Genomic DNA, 17,797 nt, shown 5'->3' on the forward strand with positions numbered 1-17,797 from the left:
TCTGTTCCCTCCCCGCCCCTAGGTCAGGAACAGAGAGCACCCAGAGGGGAGCCCGGCCCTGGGAGAGGGTGCAGTGTGGACCTGAGGACATGGGGGCGTCCTGGAGCCTGAGCGCCTGAGGTCGGATCAGAAGGTCCCAAGAGGTGGGGGGAGGGCACTTTCCCAGGGACAGGGTCCTGTTGGGCTCAGGATGGTCAGGGACAGGGCGCCCTGCAGATCCCTTCGTCTCAGCCACGGGTTCTGAACTGAGCGCCCGTGTCCCAGCGTGTGCGCAGCACAGTGTGCGGGAGTCTCCGCGGGCCCCGTTTGGTCAGTAACCCAAGAGAGCGCTGGTGTGCAGGCACTTTATTGAAATGAATGTGGGGAGGTTTCAACAATGTCTTGCGGTTTCAGGATCTAAAGGCCCAGAGGGGCGCTAAGCTGTGGTCTGCCGGGGAGAGTCTTGGCTGGCCGGTCTGTCGTCAGAGGAAAGGCCGTGTGGGTCAGTAGGAGGCACACTGCTCGCTGTTGTATATGGCGTCCTGGAAAACACACAGAGTCATCCCTCCCACTCTCCCACCAAGGCCCCTGAGCACAGACGTGGCCTCATTTTTTAAACTTAAACTTCTTCTAACGCCACTTCTTCAAAATAGACTCGCCCAGGCCGTGGTATTTTGTGGCTCGCGAGCCGCAGTTTGCCAACCACGGCCTAGGGCTTTAGAAAATGCTTTGAAATGCTTTCCTACCTGTGTTTCTCACTCGGAAACGTGAGGGTCGTCTCGAGAATCAGAGCTTTGGGGCCTGAGGGGTAGACAAGCCTTTGCCCACACGCTCTCCTCCCTCGTGGCCTCTCTCACAGAGAGACTCCACCACGTGGGCAGGCCCAGCAGACCCGCGCCTCGGACGGCTTCCTGGATGTGAAACTATTCACAGTCCCAACAACCACATTCCCTGAGATGACATGAAGCGTGATCAGCACTTGCTTTCAAGACGTCAGTGCCACCCTAGCTGGATGGGCTCAGTGGAGGGAGCACTGGCCTGAAGGGTCCTGGGTTTGATTCTTGGCAAGGGCACATGACTGGGTTGTGGGCTCAATCCCCAGCAGTTGACATGCAGCAGGCAGCCGATCCATGATTCTCTCTCATCACTGATGTTTCTATCTCTCTCTCTCCCGCTCCCTTCCTCTCTGAAATCAATAAAAATACATTTTAAAAAATAATAATTGAGAAAAAAGTAGTTAGTAGCGGACTGAGAGCCCGCTGGTCCCTGGCCAGAGCGGCCAGAGCAGGAAGAAGGAGCCGCCATTACCATCATCACGGAGACGTTGCTCAGGGTTTCATTGCTCTGGTCGAGAAAGCACTGCTTAAACTTCCTGAGGGCGCTCTCAGTCCTTGCACCCGGGATGAACTGCTTAAGGTCTTCGATGAATTGAGACTGGGACTCTGCAGGATCAATGGTCTTATCGATCACATACTCTATGTCTGCGCAGCCAGAACCTGGGAAGAAAGCACACAAAAGCGGGCTCAGACCCAGAGGCACCACCTCCTTGCTGGGCGTAACCATGACGATGGCCATCTTCTTACCTCCCTGGAGAGACAGACATTCAGAGAGCTTATGGGCAATGGTCGGAGTCCTCTGTTCTGGGAGAGCAAACTCGGGGTCTAGGATGTTCTCTGAGCCCCAGGATATCTGCCTCCTTGTCCCGCCTCCCGCACCCAATGCCCCCAGCTCCCTGGCTTCCACAGCCCAGAGAGCCAAACACGATGGAGCCAGGAAGATGGCAGAGAAATGAGGCGCTCTGGCCTGGGGCTTGGGGAGCAGGAGGTCTGCCCCAGGGGCCCTGACACCACCTCCCCCCGAAAGCCTGACGCTGCCACACTCACCGGCATAGCAGTAAAGGGGGAGGGCGGTCAGCATGAGCACCACCGCCAGCTTCATGGCTCAGGCAGCTGCTGCGGGCTGGTCACTCGGACGTGGCAGGGAAGAAGGACTCACTTAGGAGGTGAGAGCCCAGACTCCTCCTTTTATTCTCCTGGCGGCCACTTAGCCCCTCCCACAGATGATGGGATGAGTCACGGGATGAACCTGGCGTTGGGCCCAGAAAGGACAGCGAGAATCATCTGGAACCCAGCCCGCCCGTGGTCTGTTTGTAGAAACCAAGGAATCAGAGCCTTAAAAACCCTCATAGATTTCATAACGGCAATCATGGAAACGAAATTAGATAAAATTAATGCTGAAGTGCTTGCTAAATAAAGTAAGTTACAGCATTGTGAGTCTGTGTTCTCATTCTTGTTTTATTAATATTTGGTCCTCACTTATCTCTTCCTCCTCCTCCAGCTCTTCCTCCCCCTCCACGTGTCTCCTCCCCTCCCCTTCTCCTTCTAGCCCCCTTACTCCTCTCTGTTTTCTTCTGCTTCTTCTATAAGGTACAGAGATCTTCACATTCCCTGCCTGTGCCTCCTGCCTCACCAATCACCTGGGCTGGGTGCAATACCACCCAGCACCTGTGGAGGGCAGACGTTCCTCACCTGTACACTCAGTCAGGTGCCTTCTGTTGGACAATAGCAATAGCTTCTCACCTTGGTTGAAGGTTGTTGGTACAAAGACTATCTCACTTAGGTAAGCCAATTTTATAAATCCTATATAATAGAAGGCTAATATGCAAATTGTCCCCTCAACTGGGATTTCAACCTGGAATTTGACCAGGAGGTGGAGCTGGCTGGCCAACCGCCCACAGCCCCTATCCCCAGCCGCCCCCGCCCCTGATTGTCCCCTGTCACCCTGATTGGGGCCAGGGCTAGCTGGCCAACTGCCTGTGTGCCCTCCCTACATGCCCCCTTTGACTGGCCTGATTGGCCCGATCAGGGCAGGCTGGCCGGACTCCACCCATGCACAAATTCATACACCAGGACTCTAGTTTAGTTATAAATGTAGAGTTACATTTTGTTCCGTTTTGTTAACTTTAGGGTTTTCCTTCCACTGATTCAGGAGATGATGTGAGAAGTAGAATCCCTGATGCTTAAGGGAGGCAGCACTGGATGGTGGGAGATATCTGGGCCCGTGCACATATGGATTTGCATCTTGGATGCCACCGCTAACCACGAAGTGACCTTGGGAAAGAGAGTGTTGGTTGTCCCGAGCTTCCGTTTCTACAACGAGCATAAATGACACCGAGGCGGCTTTTGTAAGAATGCCAGGCACTCCACATAGAAGCCGAGCACAGGGCCTAGGAAGGGTAATCATGACTAACCCACAGGTTTCATCTACACATCCATGCATACATACATACACATATATACATACATACTTTCATCCATCCATCCATTCATCCATTAATCTATCCATCCATCTGTCATCCTCACATCCATCCTTCCAACCATCCATCTACAGTCAACATCTATCCAAATATCCATCCATCCATCCATCCATCCATCCATTTCTTTATGCATCCATGTTCATAACAACCAGGATTCTCCTAAGCCTGGGCCCTGTGGTTCATGTCACAGATTCAGCCATAGGAACGAGTTAAAGCAGGAACTTACACCTGTGCTGCTTACCTCGAACTGGGAGTTAATAAACAAGCTTCCCATTGAATTCTATCTAATAAAAGAGTAATATGCAAATTGCCCATCACTCCAACACACAAGATGGATGCCCCATGTGGACACAAGATGGCCACCACAAGATGGCCTACAGGGGAGGACAGTTGGGAGGGATCAGGACTGCAAAGGAGGGCAGTTGTGGGTGTCAAGCCAGAAGGGGAGGACAGTTAAGGGTGACCAGGCTGGCAGAGGAGGGAAGTTGAGGGCAACCGGGTGTGTAGGGAAGGGCAGTTGGGGGGGACCCTGACCTGTAGGGGAGAGCAGTTGGGGGGGACCAGGCCTGCAAAAGAGGGCAGTTAGGGGTGACCAGGCCTGCAGGGGAGGGCACTTAGGGGCAATCAGGCTGGCAGAAGAGCAGTTAGGCATCAATCAGGCTGGCAGGGGAGTGGTTAGGGGGTGATCAGGCTGGCAGGCAGAAGCAGTTAGGGGCAATGAAGAAGGCAGGGAGGCAAACAGTTGGGAGCCAGCAGTCCTGGATTGTGAGAGGGATGTCGGACTTTCCATTTAGGCCCGATCCTACTGGGATCAGGCCTAAACGGGAAGTTGGGCATCCCTCGAGGGGTTCCAGATTGGAGAAGATGCTGGATGGGCTGAGGGACACCCCCCCCTCATGCACGAATTTTGTGCACCGGGCCTCTACTATGAGATAAAGGAAAGTGATTGTGTTGTGAACAACAGAAAACAGCAAGGGCAGCATCCTGCAGGAGGTCCCGGCAGGCGATCCCACCAGGACTTTTTTGGTTGTGTGCCATTTCCTGCATCAGTGAACAGTGACTCCCAGGGACCTGCTGGATAGGAGTGTTCTAGGAGAGGCAACATCAGATACCGAGGCCCTGAGTGCGATGGCACTCGGCGAGTGAAGGGAAGCCTGGAAAGTGGACCCCTCGGTGTCAGACAGGCAGGACGCCTCATGAGAGAGAAAACTCACATCAGTGTAAGTGGCGCCGGCATGAAGCAACAAGACAGCTGACGTGGCTTAGAGTAAAGAAAGAGACATGGGTGAGAGCGCCTGAGAGGTGAGCCAATAGGTAATGAGCCGTGAATGCACTGTCCTCTGTGTGGATGGTTTGGGACCCATTTCTTTCCATCATTCAGCTGCACCCCAAGTTTCCAAGCACAATATTGACTTAGGAAAACGCTAAGAATAAGGAAGGTGGTGTTCTTATGTGTGCACTGTCTCCCTGTTGACCGTTGTTGGCCATCATTCCAAAGGCACGTGAATGACTGTCATAATGAATGGGAAACTTCCTCCTAGAACAGGACTCAGTGAGGGCTCTGCTGGTGTCCGTGGTTATGGACCTGCCCTGTTGTCTGCTGGACAGTGGGCCTCATAGCAAAAGCGACCCCCTGTCGTGTACGATGAGTCTGTGTTTCTTTACTTCCATGTTTTCTCCAGAGCCCACGATGACCGTTCTCAGGTGCGTCAATGATCTATGACTCGGCTCACAAGAGACTCATTTAAAGGAAGTGTTCACCAAGAGAAACCAATATGGTGGCATAAGGTAAACACTTGTACATGCTGCATCTCACAACCACACCAAAACTACAACTAAAAGACAAAACGTCTATCACCCACAACCACAGGAAACCTAGCTGAGTAGAAGTTCTAGAACTAGAAGAAAAGAGAAGAGCGCATTGAGAATGGGTAGGATGTGCACAGGCGTGAAAAAGCAGAGGTACGGAGGCGCACGTAGAGGGATAGCGACTGGGTGCGCTGTTTTTTTCAATCCGAAGGGAGACACAAGCTCCTGACTGCTCTGAACTCCAGTTTCCGGTGAGACTCTGGGGACACAGACTTCTACAGGGAGAAGCGGGACTGTCTGCCATCGGGTGGGAAAGTGAGGATGGCTCTCTTGCAGAGGTGTGCAAGGTAATCATTGTTTGCTGCTCTGGGTTGTGGGGCACGTGGACGTGGAAACGTGGAGATGCAGAGAAGGCTGACTGGCAGCCATCGCTGTTTGCCATGCCCTACTGATTCCCTGAGACCCCGCCCCTCCCAATTTACAAACCCACCCAAACTGTGCACAGTGGCTTTTGCATATGAATGGCCTGCCCTATCGCAGCTTAACCTAACAAACTGCAGCTGGGTCAGCTCCAAAACTTCCAAACCCCAAGCAAAGAGGAGAAATCTGAAGATCTTGCTGTAGCTCCTGCTGGCTGGCCTCAAACAGTAGCTGGCCTGCACCTCCTTGGAGATCCAGGAGCCAGTGTACCTAGTGGTCAGTGTGAGACGACACCAGATTTCTACTCCTCACACCCATAAGTGACACACTCAAGATGCAGATTCAGTGAGCACCAAAGCCCCACTGAAGCAAGTACTGCCCCATAAGGGTGTCTCCAGCACAGCAGTTCTTCATTATAGACACAGCGGGTCCTCACAGCCAATTGGCCTGAAGGCCAATTCCTCCCAGTGTACCAACAGCAATCAAGGCTTAACTACAACAAGACTGTGCACTCAGCCCACAAAGGGGTGCACCAAGAGTGTCCACCTCAGGTGATTGGGGAGGCTGAACCACTGGGTCCTATAGGTCACCTACCACACAAAGCCACTCCATCAACACAAGGAAGCAGCCAAAATGAGGAGACAAAGAAACATGTCATGAATGAAAGAAATGGAGGAAAGCAAACTACTGGATATAGACTTCAAAACCACAGTTATAAGGTTACTCAAGAATCTTCTAGAAACCACTGAGGAACTTAGTGATACCTTTAAGGATCTTAATAAGAATGCCAAAAAAAAAAGAAAGAAAGAAAAAAGGAAAACGACCAGTCAGAAATTAAGCATACACTGTCTGAAATAAAGAATAATATTCAGAAATTCAACAGTAGACCAAAGGACCCCAAGAATCAAACCAAAGATTTGAAACATGAGGAAGCAAAAAAACACCCAACCAGAAAAACAAAAAGAAAAAAGAATCCAAAAATATGAAGTTAGTGTAAGGAGTCTCTGGAACAACTTCAAGCGTACCAACATCCAAATTATGGGGGTACCAGAAGAAGAGAGTGAGCAAAATATTGAAAACCTATTAGAAGAAATAATGACAGAAAACTTTCCTTACCTGGTGAAAGAAATAGACTTACAAGTCCAGGAAGCACAGAGAACCCCAAGCAAGAGGAATCCAAAGAGGAACACACCAAGACACATCATGATTAAAATGCCAAGGGCAAAAGACAAAGAGAGAACCTTGAAAGCAGCAAGAGAAAAACAGTTATTTACCTACAAGAGAGTACCCATATGACTGTCAGCTGATTTCTCAACAGAAACTATGCAGGACAGAAGGGAATAGCAAGAAATATTCAAAGTGATGAATAGCAAGAACCTACAACCAAGATTAGTCTACCCAGCAAAGCTATCATTTAGAATTGAAGGTCAGATAAAGAGCTTCACGGACAAGAAAAATCTAAAGGAGTTCATCACCACCAAACCAGGATTATATAAAATGCTGAAGGGTATTCTTTAAGAAGAGGAAGAAGAAGAGAAAGGTCAAGATAAACATTGTGAACAACAAAGTGACAACAAATACATATCTGTCAACAAGTGAATCTAAAATTCAACTGAATAAAAAACTTTGATGAACAGAATAAACTGGTGAATATAATAGAATCAGGGGCATAGAAACGGAGTGGACTGCGAATTCTCGGGGGGAAAGGGGTGTGAGGGGTGCAGGAAGAGTTTGGACAAAAATCTTACACCTATGGTTGAGGACAGTGGCGGGGAGTAAGGGCATGGGGTCGGGGTGGGGGGATCGGTTGGAGAGGAGCTATTGGGGGGGGGGAAGAGGAACATCTGTAATAATCTGAACAATAAAGATTTATTTTTAAAAAATAAAAATAAAGGAAGTGTTCGCAAACAGAAATAGATAAACCAAAGTCCACATGCTTGTATTGCTGGCCTGATGGTTTCTGCTCCAAAAAGTCCTTAGACCCAGGTCCCCAAATTCAGTTCAGAAACTGGAGCACGGAAGTCCACTTTGGTTTCCGTGTTGGTGTGGCATCTCTTGGCCACCTGCTGTGACAGACCATGCTGCAGAGGTGAGCTATCCAGGCAGAGGGCACATAATGTGCGGTGAGAGAGGATGGTGTTTGCTCAGTGCTTAGGCCCCACAAGTGGCGAGAGGCACTGACACTGACGTCATGGTTATTTGGGGTCTGGCCATGCTTAGTGACAGTCACAGCACTCAGTGAGGGCCGTTCCTATGCTCAGTGACTCCTGCACTGAGACAAAGCCTGTGAGAGGTGGTCAGGTGTAGCTGATCTGTGAGCTTCTCATTCTTTGTGAGTTTGCGGTAGAAATAGGCTTCACTGTATTTGGACGCAAGAAACTTTCTACTTTACTTTTCCCCCGATTCTGTAAACGAGCTCCGCCCCTGGCTTCCAGGGCTGTTGAGACACAAACCTCAACGATGTTCTTGGAGGTGAGCCTCTTCTTCCTTAAGATCATGCCAGCATCTGGAGGCTGTCCGGGGAGGTACTTTCCCAGGACGGAAACTCAGGACAGGCCCTGGTCTTGGAGACATCTTGATGGCAGTGAGATGTGTATTGATCTTGGCGCCTCCCATGCCTTGAGCCAAGCCGGACGTGGGAGTGTCACCGCGGGGTCTCTTGGTACAAGGGGAAGAGGCCTAGGCTTGTTGTGAGGCCTGAATGACTTACAGCCCGTAAGTCCTCAGAACAGCGCTGGCCGCAGAGTAGGTGCTGTCTACACGTCAGCTGCCAGTGATGAATTATAAACCAGAGAGGGCTCTTCTATTAAACCCTGGAGGCCAAGGAGGACCACTACAGACCAGGGACCTTCCTGCTCTTCTCCATCCTCCAAGAGACACAGAGATCATCCCGTTCAGATACGAGGGGAACGGTCAAAGTTGACAGTTAAGCACTGTATTTCGATCCATTCTTACCTGATATTTTTCTGACTCCTTGAAGGAGTTTCATGAGATCCAGTTTATGCAGATCTTCTCTGTTGAACAGTCTACATGGTGTTGGCCTATGAACCTTCTCAATGTCCAGCTGCTCCCTGTGCTACTTGCTTCAGGTTCAGGAGAGCATGAATGGCAAATAGTGACACAGCGCTTACTCCCTGCGGAGCACTGGTGACCACCTCTCTTTGTCTTCACAACAAAGACCCAATGAGGAGAGAGATGGTGAAATTTAGTGTCCACCTGGGGCACCTCAGCAGGGAGAAGAGGCCACTAAATGCATGGAACGCCAGGGCAGCAGCATAGACCAGGATCCTCCTGAGCAAACTGAGATGTGTGGTCTCCCACCCAGGAGGTAGGGTCACCATTTCTCCCCAGCTGCACACACTGGGACCACAGAGGTCAAGTCCCTTGACCAAGGGCACACAGCTAGTGGGGGGCAGAGCCGGGAAAGCAGCCAGGTGTTGTGACATCAGAGACAGGTCTCCTTAGTGTGACCCTTATGGCCCTTCAGGTGATGACTCAGATGGAGTCCTGGGACCTGGACTTGCCCAGCTGCCCTGTGTGGACGCCAGGTGGAGGTCTGGGCTGGCCCCGCAGTTTTGTGCTCGAGGTCTTTGGTCCAGGTGAAGTCTTCTCCACAGTCCCAGCCTGAGTCCCTTTAGCTTGAAACTCTTTATTTGTTCCCGATGCCACAGCACAGACAGCCCATTTCCTGTTTGAAAACGAAGCCTTGAATCTCTAGGGATCACCTTCCCAAGACCCCGTGGCTCCTGGGTGCACCTTTCTCCTGGTGACCAGGGCCTGACCTCATGGCCCTTTCCCCCTGTTGAGTCCTAGAGGTCATGACCTGGGCTTTTCGGGTCTTTGAGTGACAACAGTGATACAGTAGGTGTCTAATTAGGTGTGTAACTTCTTTGAGGAACAGGATTTGAGATTCTATAAAGAATTCTCTAGTGCGGCCTCCATGCTCAGTGGTTGAGTGTCAACATATGAACCAGGAGGGCACTTTTCCATTCCCGGTCAGGGCACATGCCCAGGATGTGGGCTCAATCCCCAAGTTGGGGCATGCAGGAGGCAACCAATCAATGATTCTCTGTCATCACTGATGTTTCTATCTCTCTTTTCCTCTCCCTTCATCTCTGAAATCAATAAATATATATCTTTAAAATAGAATTCTCTGATCATATAACATGTTTTATTATTGGGTCTAGTTAGAAAGAGATGTGCATTATAACTAGAAAATCTAATGAAGGCACGGCTCATGCCCCACACTAAACTCAGGCATCAGCCTGAGATCCTGGTGCTAACACCGAGTCCTTTCTGTTTCTGGATAAAAGTGTGGCATCACCATAGGTGCGACCAGGTCAGGAGAGGAAGAAGTTGGAGCTCTGACATCCAGGCCCCGGGCCACCGCTGTCCTGTTCCCCAGCAGTAAACATCAGCTTGATCCCATCTAACCGGATCCATCTAATGCCTGGGGACAGGGACCGGATTTGGAAGCTGAGTCAGGATCAGGTGCCACCTCCAGCCAGTTCTCCTTGGCTCCTTCAGAAAACCCTGACCTTTACATAACTTGTTCTTTATACAAAATGTGTGGTTACATACTTAATCCCAAACTCATGACAGTCCATATGGGTCATTCAAGTTTACACCATTATCTTCTGTATTCCGGTACTAATTTCCCTCCAGTTCACGCCCACACTTTCTCGCTAACCCCAGGCCTCCAGAGTGGGCACCTCTGGCCCTCAGGGGCGTCACAAAGGGAATATGGGACATCTAATAACACACATCCTTTTTAATTCATCTTTCTTGTTGGAAGTGTCACAGAGGTCCCCTTTCCACCATGGACCCACTCCACCCCACGCCGACCCCTCTCCAGGTTGATAATACATGTTTCCAATGTTAGACACTCCGCTCTCTCCCAGGGCTCATTTCCTCCCTCCTTACCCAACCCTGTGAATATTTGTCCCAGTCCAGAGATACCTGTGTGTCCTCACAGGTGGGTGGTGTGCTATTGGCATCCACTGGGTGAGACCAGGTTTGCTGCTAAACGGTACGGTGCTCAGGGCATCCACCAGAAGAGAACCCTTCTCCACCCAGTGGCTCCAGAGCCGTGGCTGAGACCCCGTGATGGAGAAATCTCTGGAAGCCTTGGCGCTGGTGGAGCGTGAGGTGGTCTCGCCCTCAGTGGACAGTGAGTGGAGCCTCAGTGCAGACCTAGGCCGACAGGAGTGGGGCCGTGTGTCCTCCAGCTCGGAGCTCAGCTTCAAGGTGGGGACTTCGCCGGGCTGGTCCTCACTCCTGGAGGGCCGCACGCGCTCCTGTCGGTCACCCTCATAGACTTTGTCCTTCCGGGTCCAGCCCTGTCCTCAGCTCCTCACAAAGCTTCTCTTCCTGCAGAATGCACGCTCCTCAGGCTTGGTCTTCCTTGGATGTCTGTGCGCCTTTCATGTCTGTGATAGAAGATCCTACTGGTGACACACCTCAGCTCTCCTCTGCCCTGTCTTAGGCCCTGACCTTTCACACGCTATTCGATTCCTTAAGGAAATCCGTTAATCCTTTCCACAAACACATCGCGTTTCCCCTAACTTGGGTTCATCATAGAAGCCAATTACCTGAAATGACCTGCAGCACCTCAACTATGTTTGCCAAATTTTGTCTTGACCATTATTTTTATTTTGCTTTTTTTCTTCACTCTCGACATTCCTTTCATTTCCGTCTTACAACTTCCTGTAATTGTAGACACTTTCATCTATATATATAAAAGCCTAAGCAACTGTTATGACCGGACTACCAGCCAGTAGCTATGACGCACACTGACCACCAGGGGGCAGAAGCTCAACGCAGGAGCTGCCCCCTGGTGGTCAGTGTGCTCCCATAGCCAACCTCCTGCAGCTGGCCAACCTCCTGAGGTCCCTCCCCACAGCTGGCTGGCCCTGATCAGGGCCAATCGCTGGCCAGGCCGAGGGACCCCACCAGTGCATGAATTCGTGCACCGGGCCTCTAGTTTGGAAATAACGGTACAGGAGCACTGTCCCAAAGAGGACACACTGGAAGACAGCTTCCCTGAGAACGTGAGCACTGTGTCTCCTGCTGTGGAAATCCTTGTGAGGAATACAGATTCATCTATGAGCATCTATGTTCTCTCCCGTGTTTACTGGGTTCCGTGCCTTGTGTGTTGTGTGTTTTTTCATCGATTCCTTTTTGTAGAGCAGACCTTCTCCCCGCCTCTGAGGGAAAGAACTTAGCAGATAGACTTTTGAAGATCTGCATCCAGAAACATCTTCATTTCTTCCTGCTGACGTGGCCGTGAGCTGCATGGAGGAGGCTGGTCCTGATCACTCACAGGTCAGAGCCTCAGGAGTGTCAGTGTCACTCGGTGGCTCCAGGCTTGTGTGGATTCTGTTTTGTTCCCAGCCTTGCCTGGGACGTGCGTCTCCTCCTGAAAGGAGCTCCTTCCTTAGGGCCCTGTTCCAGAAAGGCGCACAGAGGTGTCTGATGTGGGGAATGAGTGAGCTAGTCCATCTCATATTCTCTTTTTAAATATATTTTTATTGATTTCAGAGAGGAAGGGAGACGGAGAGAGAGGTAGAAACATCAATGTTGAGAGAGAATCTTTGATCAGCTGCCTCCTACATGCCCCCTACGGGGGATCGAGCCCACAACCCATGTGCCCTGACCGGGAATGGAACCGTGACCTCCTGGCTCCTAGGTCGATGCTCAACCAATGAACTGTGCTGCCCCGACCCATTTCATATTCTTCCCTGTGGGGAGATTTGCTTGATGAAATTCTTTGGTGACTTTCTTTCCACCTGGAATGCTCTCATTTTGAAATCCTGTTGGTTGGACCTCCTGAATGGAAGCCTTGCCCTGCTGTGCTTCTATCTCACATTTCTGGTCTTCTAGGCCGTTGTTACTCTATTCTGCTTTGTCTTCCAAATGCTTTATAATTTTCCAGCCATCGTATTTTGTATTTGCCCAGAGCAGCTTGTTTTACTTTGAATGTTTATCCCCATGAAGACTCCAGCGGAGCACAGTCACCGAATTTCTGAAGACCCGGAACGGGCTCCCATGGGAGAGCGCTCTTCCTGGCCCCGAGGGCTTAGAGCGGTCCCACGGGACACGGATCCATGAACAGCTCGCCCGGCTTCTGTCTCTGTCCGTTTTGATGCCGTCGATACGTCAGAAACGATGGTGGCCTCTGGGAGGAAAAGCAGGAGGAAAGGAGGGAAGGAAGGCGAGGTGTTGGCTGGGACGCGAGGGGAGGTTGTGGAGCGCACACAGGCCTGAGGAGACTGCTTTCTGAGCGCAGACACCCAGTTCCCACTCTAGGAAGCGAGTGGACAGCAGACGGTGCCTGACGTGAGGTGTGACAGCCTGGAGGGTGTATCGGGGTGGGATGCAGGCCCCGCTCCCGCTTCCGGGTGTCTTTACGCCGCCTCTCAGAGCTCTAAGGTGTGTGGGAGCTTTTCCTGTGTGTTTGGTAAAACATACACAACATACCATTTACCGTTTTCACCTTATTTGCGTGTAGCATTCACTGGCATTGCTGAATGCACTGTCCTTATGTCACCTCTGTCCATCCAGATTCAACCCCAACAGGGCCTCCCCATCAAACAGTCACCTCCCCTCCCCCAGCCCCGCCTGTGCAGCCTGTGGCCCCTCCCCCATGGCCAGCAGCTCAGGGGAAAGGCCTGTGCAGACCCGGGTCTTGCAGGGGCAGAGCCTGGGAGTGCGGATGGGCCTGCAGCTGCCAGGCTGGCAGGGCGGGGAGGTCTGTGAGGGGGTGATCGAGGGCAGGGTCCCAGGGCACCTGCTATGCTGGGAGCTGCTCACCCTCAGGCAGAGCCTTGCTGTCCCCCCAGGTCAGCGGGCCCCACCTCCCAGGCACTGGGGGCTGCCCTGCAGGCGGGGGAGGTGAGGCCTGGGGACCACCTGGGCTCTCCCCACCGAGATCCCCACACCCTAGTCCTGGGTGAGGCGGGGGCATCCCTGCTTTGGCATCTTCCCGGCGGGTTCTGAGAGGACCCGAGCCAGGCTGCAGGGGCCACGGGAGGACATGCTTCGTCCCCACGTCCGGTGGTGGTGACGGTCTGCCGCGTCCTGTACGGTTCGGGATCGGAGGAGGGGCCGACTCACAAAGGAAAATGCCATACAAGAAACACCCATGTGGAAGGCATGGGGGTCAGACAGAAACCTCTTTGGTGAAGAGGCACCCGAGACTGGGTCCCCTCTGCTCTTTATTCACTCCAAATACACATTGCCCTTTAGCAATGCCTACAGCAGATCAAAGGTAAAGTTTGGGAAACAATGTCAAGGTTATCAGGTCGGAACTCGCCTGGAGCCATGGCCATCACAGCAGGAGCAGAGCTTGTGCTGATAGTCAGCCCTGCTGGACATCCAAGTCCATTGGCCTTCCACTGTCTCTTTTTGATGTTTAACTGCCGTTTGCTTTAGCCTCGACAATGGACGACAATGGACTCTCACCTTCCTGGAGACCAGGCTCCAGGAAACGGGAGGCAGGACTGTGACCTTCCCGGACACCAGGGGCTGCTGGCTGCTGGCAAACGCTGAGGTAGTTTATGAATCACAGCCATGGGTGATTCCATTTGTCCTTTCGTGTCATGAATGCACTCACTGTGTTCTCACCACCACTCTGCGATGCGAATAGTACGTCACAGAAAGACGCAGAGAGAACACACGGCTCACTCTGCCTGTGTGTGCATGTGTCTCACTGTGTGCATATCTGTCTATGTTCATTTCTGCCTGTGTGCATGTCTGGCTATATGCATGTCTATCTGTGTGCATGTCTGTGTGCGTGCATGTGTGTATGCATGAGTCTTGCTATGCGTATATCACAGGGAGGTTTCTGTGTAAAAATATGTATCTCTGTGAGGGTCGCTGAGTGTAAATTGTGTGTCTGTGCATAAAGGTTCATTTTAGGGGTGAGAGGGAGAGAGGGCCCATGAGGGGAGACGTGGAATGAACCACACAGAGGAGGGAGGTCACCTGTCCTGTGCAGGGAGCAATGTGGAGGCAGAGGGACCCCGACATGACCAGGTGTGGGGGGGTGACCAACGTGAGTGGCCTATAGACAATGATGGCGGGGCACAGACCCCGGCAGAGCAGGGACAGGGGGGAGGGTGCGGGGACAGTCATGCCAGGCCCTGTGTGCGGCGCCAGCGGGGGCCTGGCCCTCCCGGCGGGACTCCAGACTGTGTCTCTCAGGCTGTGGCAAGAGCTCAAGAATCCTGCGTCCTCCAAGCGCAGGCGGAGGCTGAGTGCGTCCTGGGCATCAGAAGAGGGGCAGCTGAGTGTGCGTGTCCCGCGGTGACACTGCGCGGTGACACCTGCGCTGTGGAGCGCGGGGCGTTGGGAGCAGGAGGTACCCATGGCTGGGCCCGCAGTCCTGGGGGCATCATGTGCCCTCCTCAGGGGAGGAGCTGAGGACTCACGGTAAGTCCTCGTCCTGGAAACAGGGGGGCCAGGGCCTAGGCTCTCAGGTGCAGAAGGGCCGACCCCTTCCTGTGGAGGTCGCTGTGGTGTGGGTGTGCAGGCGCACGGCAGGGAGGGCAGCTCCGTCCAGGGGGCCGGGTAGGAGCCTTGGGCACAAGCGGGAGGGACACGGGCAGGCCGGTGACGATGGCTGTGCAGATGGAAGGACAGGCCGTGCGAGGGAGGGGGCCGTGGAGGGGGCACGGGGTGACTCTCTGTGTCAGGCTCAGAGGAACTGCAGTGGGGTGTGAGACCCCACAAGTTCCCCGCCCTGAGCCCTGGGCGTCCTTTCTTTCCTGTGGGGACTTGGCAGCTGCCATCCACGGGCAGATGCTGAGTGTGGGTGACCACCCTGGGTGTCCTGGGTCCGCTCTCTGCCGTCCCCCAAGTCGGGGAGAGGCAGGGGGTTCGCAGGAAGGAGGCGCAATGGGAGCTCCGCGGGGCCCTGCAGCCCCTAAGCCAGACCCAACCTGCTATCCGCCGCCAGCGGTAAGCCGCCAGGAAGAGCTGCCCCTGGGCTCGCAGCCAGCAGGCCCCGCAACGGGTCTGGGCAGACAGACCGCGGCCTCCTGTCCTGGCCCCTGGGGAGCAGGCCCTGAGCCACATCGGTTCCTGGGGCAGCCGCTGGGCACGAGGCCAGAGCGCTCAGGCGTCCGGTGGCTGCGAGGGCGACTCGGGGACGGAGGTGCGGAGCCTGCGTGGCTCATGCGGGGCCGGGCCTGGGAGGCCTGTGCAGGGACCCCGGCCGGGCCCGGAGCCCCCGTTCCCTCTGTGATCCCTGCCGCCAGGCCCACGGCCACTGCCCATCGGGTCAGCGTGATGCATTGTTGTCACCACCCACGGCCCCTCATGATGCCCCCCCCCCCCCCCGGCACAGCCAGAGACCGGGATAAAACAAGACAGGCAGAGACGTGCAGGGCAAGTGGTTTATTGAAGCAAGACGTTGAAACCTCTGCATTTTCCAGGGAAGGTCAGCGCATCATTGGGAGACAGGGGCGCTCTCAGATAAGGTTTAGGAAAGCTGCCTTTTACACTCGGAGTTGACAATCATCTGAAATAGACCAAGAGAGACAGGCTGTCAGTCAGGCTGCCCCTGGAGAGGCCGCGGGCAGAGTGTGTTCACAACCAAGACGCGGAGACATTGCAACCAGCGAAGGCACACGGGGCAGCGGGCGGCCAGGGAGCAGGTGGGAGTTCAGTGGTCCCGGTGCCAGCACAGCCACAGACACGCCACCAAGAGCCCTGGCCACGGCCGGACACAGAGCCCGCGGGGCCCAGGAGCGGCCTCGGGTTTCTGATGGAGCCGGAGGGGGACAAAGGGGGCCAACACCCCGGGATGTGCTTTCTCTGAGTCCCAGGTCCCAGGACGGGACTTTTCACTCCAGAGTGGACGCGGGGGGGCGGGGGGGGCGGGGGGGGAAACAGGGTGGTGTCCGGGGCCGGACGGGAGGGGCCGCGGGAGGATCTGCTGCGGAGATCTGCAGCACCGGCGGGGACCTGCTACTGGTGGCACACTGACGTGTCCACACTGAGGCCCTGCACGTGGGGACACGTGCTTAACGCCCGGCCTCATTCGGGGGTGGAGGAGCTCACCCCCTCCCCGCAATGTCTGATTTCCTCAGAGAGACAGGGAGGCGGTCAGCTCCACCCGTGGCCCCAGAGGACAGACCTGGGAGGCCCTGCCCTCTGGCCTGATGGGTGAGCTGCCAGAGCCCCGCAGCCTCCCTCCTGACGGGGCGGGGCCAGCTCCCGCCCTCCCCTGCCTCCCCCTGCGCACCCCACCCCACAGCATTCCCCAGGGACAGCGCCTCCTGCCTGGGGTGAGGGTCGCCCTGGAGAACGCTCCCAGGCAGGGAGGCAGCGGTGCGTGGCCGTCACCATCAGCGCCTGGGCCGCTGTCCGCCCTCGGGACACAGGGAGCCTGCAGCCCAGGGAGGGGCCTGCAGAGGCTGTGCCGCCCGAGGCTGGCTCAGCGGGGTCGGGTCACCATCCAGCCATGGCCACGGCCCCTCTCTCAGAGCCCTTCCCACCTGTGCCCCCCAGGGCAGCGCCCTCCCCCCGCCTGCCCAGGAGCTGAGCAGCAGTCTCGCGCAGAAAGGAGAATGAAGTTACCACAAAGTGGGCCACTGCTAATCGGTCGAACGTGGGGATCTTGTCTATGCATCTCTTCACTTGCAGTGTGGCCTGCATCGCCTCTGCAGGGGCATCGAACTTTTTAATCTTCTCATTGAGGGACGCTTTACTCCCCAACAGGAAGGTTGACATCACAGAACTAAGGGCCGGACAGACTTCCGCCGCATTAGCTGGAGCAGAAGAGAGAGAAACACCATCGATGTAGGAAAGTCGCTTTCCCGCGGCTCTGTGGCCCCAGAACCAGACCGGAACCAGGGCGGGAAGGGCTCCTTGGTGACAATGCACCTCCCCCAGGCCTCACGGCGCCAGGTCGCAGAGCACGCAGCGGAGCCAGGATGGCGCCCAGGTGACGCCCTGGTCACTCTCACCCGTTGTCACGTACACCCAGGGCTTCCCCAGATCCCCGCTGTGCCCCGGTCACTGTCCCTGGATCTCAGACTCAGCTCTGCCTCTCAATAGAGCCCCTCCTGGACTTGTCTGGCTCCAGGGGAGGGAGCTGTTAGCCTCAGCCTTTCCAGGGAAGGTAGAGGGAGGTCCTAGCAGAGGGCCCAGAGGGGGACAATACAGGCGGAGAGGAGGGGGGAAGCTATGAGTGAGGAGGGGGCTCTGGGGCTCAGTCCACCACTAGGACCAGGACATGGGACAGAGAGGGCTCTCGCTTAACCAAGG

At 54.4% G+C, this 17,797-nt stretch overlaps 1 protein-coding gene across 1 annotated transcript; it reads right to left on the minus strand.

The window, feature by feature from the left end:
• Window positions 1-340: 340 nt before the first annotated feature.
• Window positions 341-1,968, minus strand: LOC307110323 (mammaglobin-A-like). Its single transcript, XM_079789403.1, has 3 exons — window positions 1,863-1,968; window positions 1,288-1,475; window positions 341-521 (listed from the first exon to the last, which is right to left on the minus strand). The coding sequence occupies exons 1-3, from the start codon at window positions 1,915-1,917 to the stop codon at window positions 483-485; spliced, it is 282 nt and encodes a 93-aa protein (XP_079645529.1). The 5' UTR covers window positions 1,918-1,968; the 3' UTR covers window positions 341-482.
• Window positions 1,969-17,797: the final 15,829 nt, after the last annotated feature.

The sequence above is a fragment of the Cnephaeus nilssonii genome (genome assembly GCF_951640355.1).
Source record: "Cnephaeus nilssonii genome assembly, chromosome: 13".
NCBI lineage: Eukaryota > Metazoa > Chordata > Mammalia > Chiroptera > Vespertilionidae > Cnephaeus > Cnephaeus nilssonii.

Coding starts and splice junctions, on each gene's coding strand:
- LOC307110323 (XM_079789403.1), bottom strand. CDS start 1,917: ATGAAGCTGGCGGTGGTGCTCATGCTGACCGCCCTCCCCCTTTACTGC. Junction 1,476..1,862: donor CCCCCTTTACTGCTATGCCG/GTGAGTGTGGCA, acceptor CTTTCTTCCCAG/GTTCTGGCTGCGCAGACATA. Junction 522..1,287: donor GCAACGTCTCCGTGATGATG/GTAATGGCGGCT, acceptor TGTGTTTTCCAG/GACGCCATATACAACAGCGA.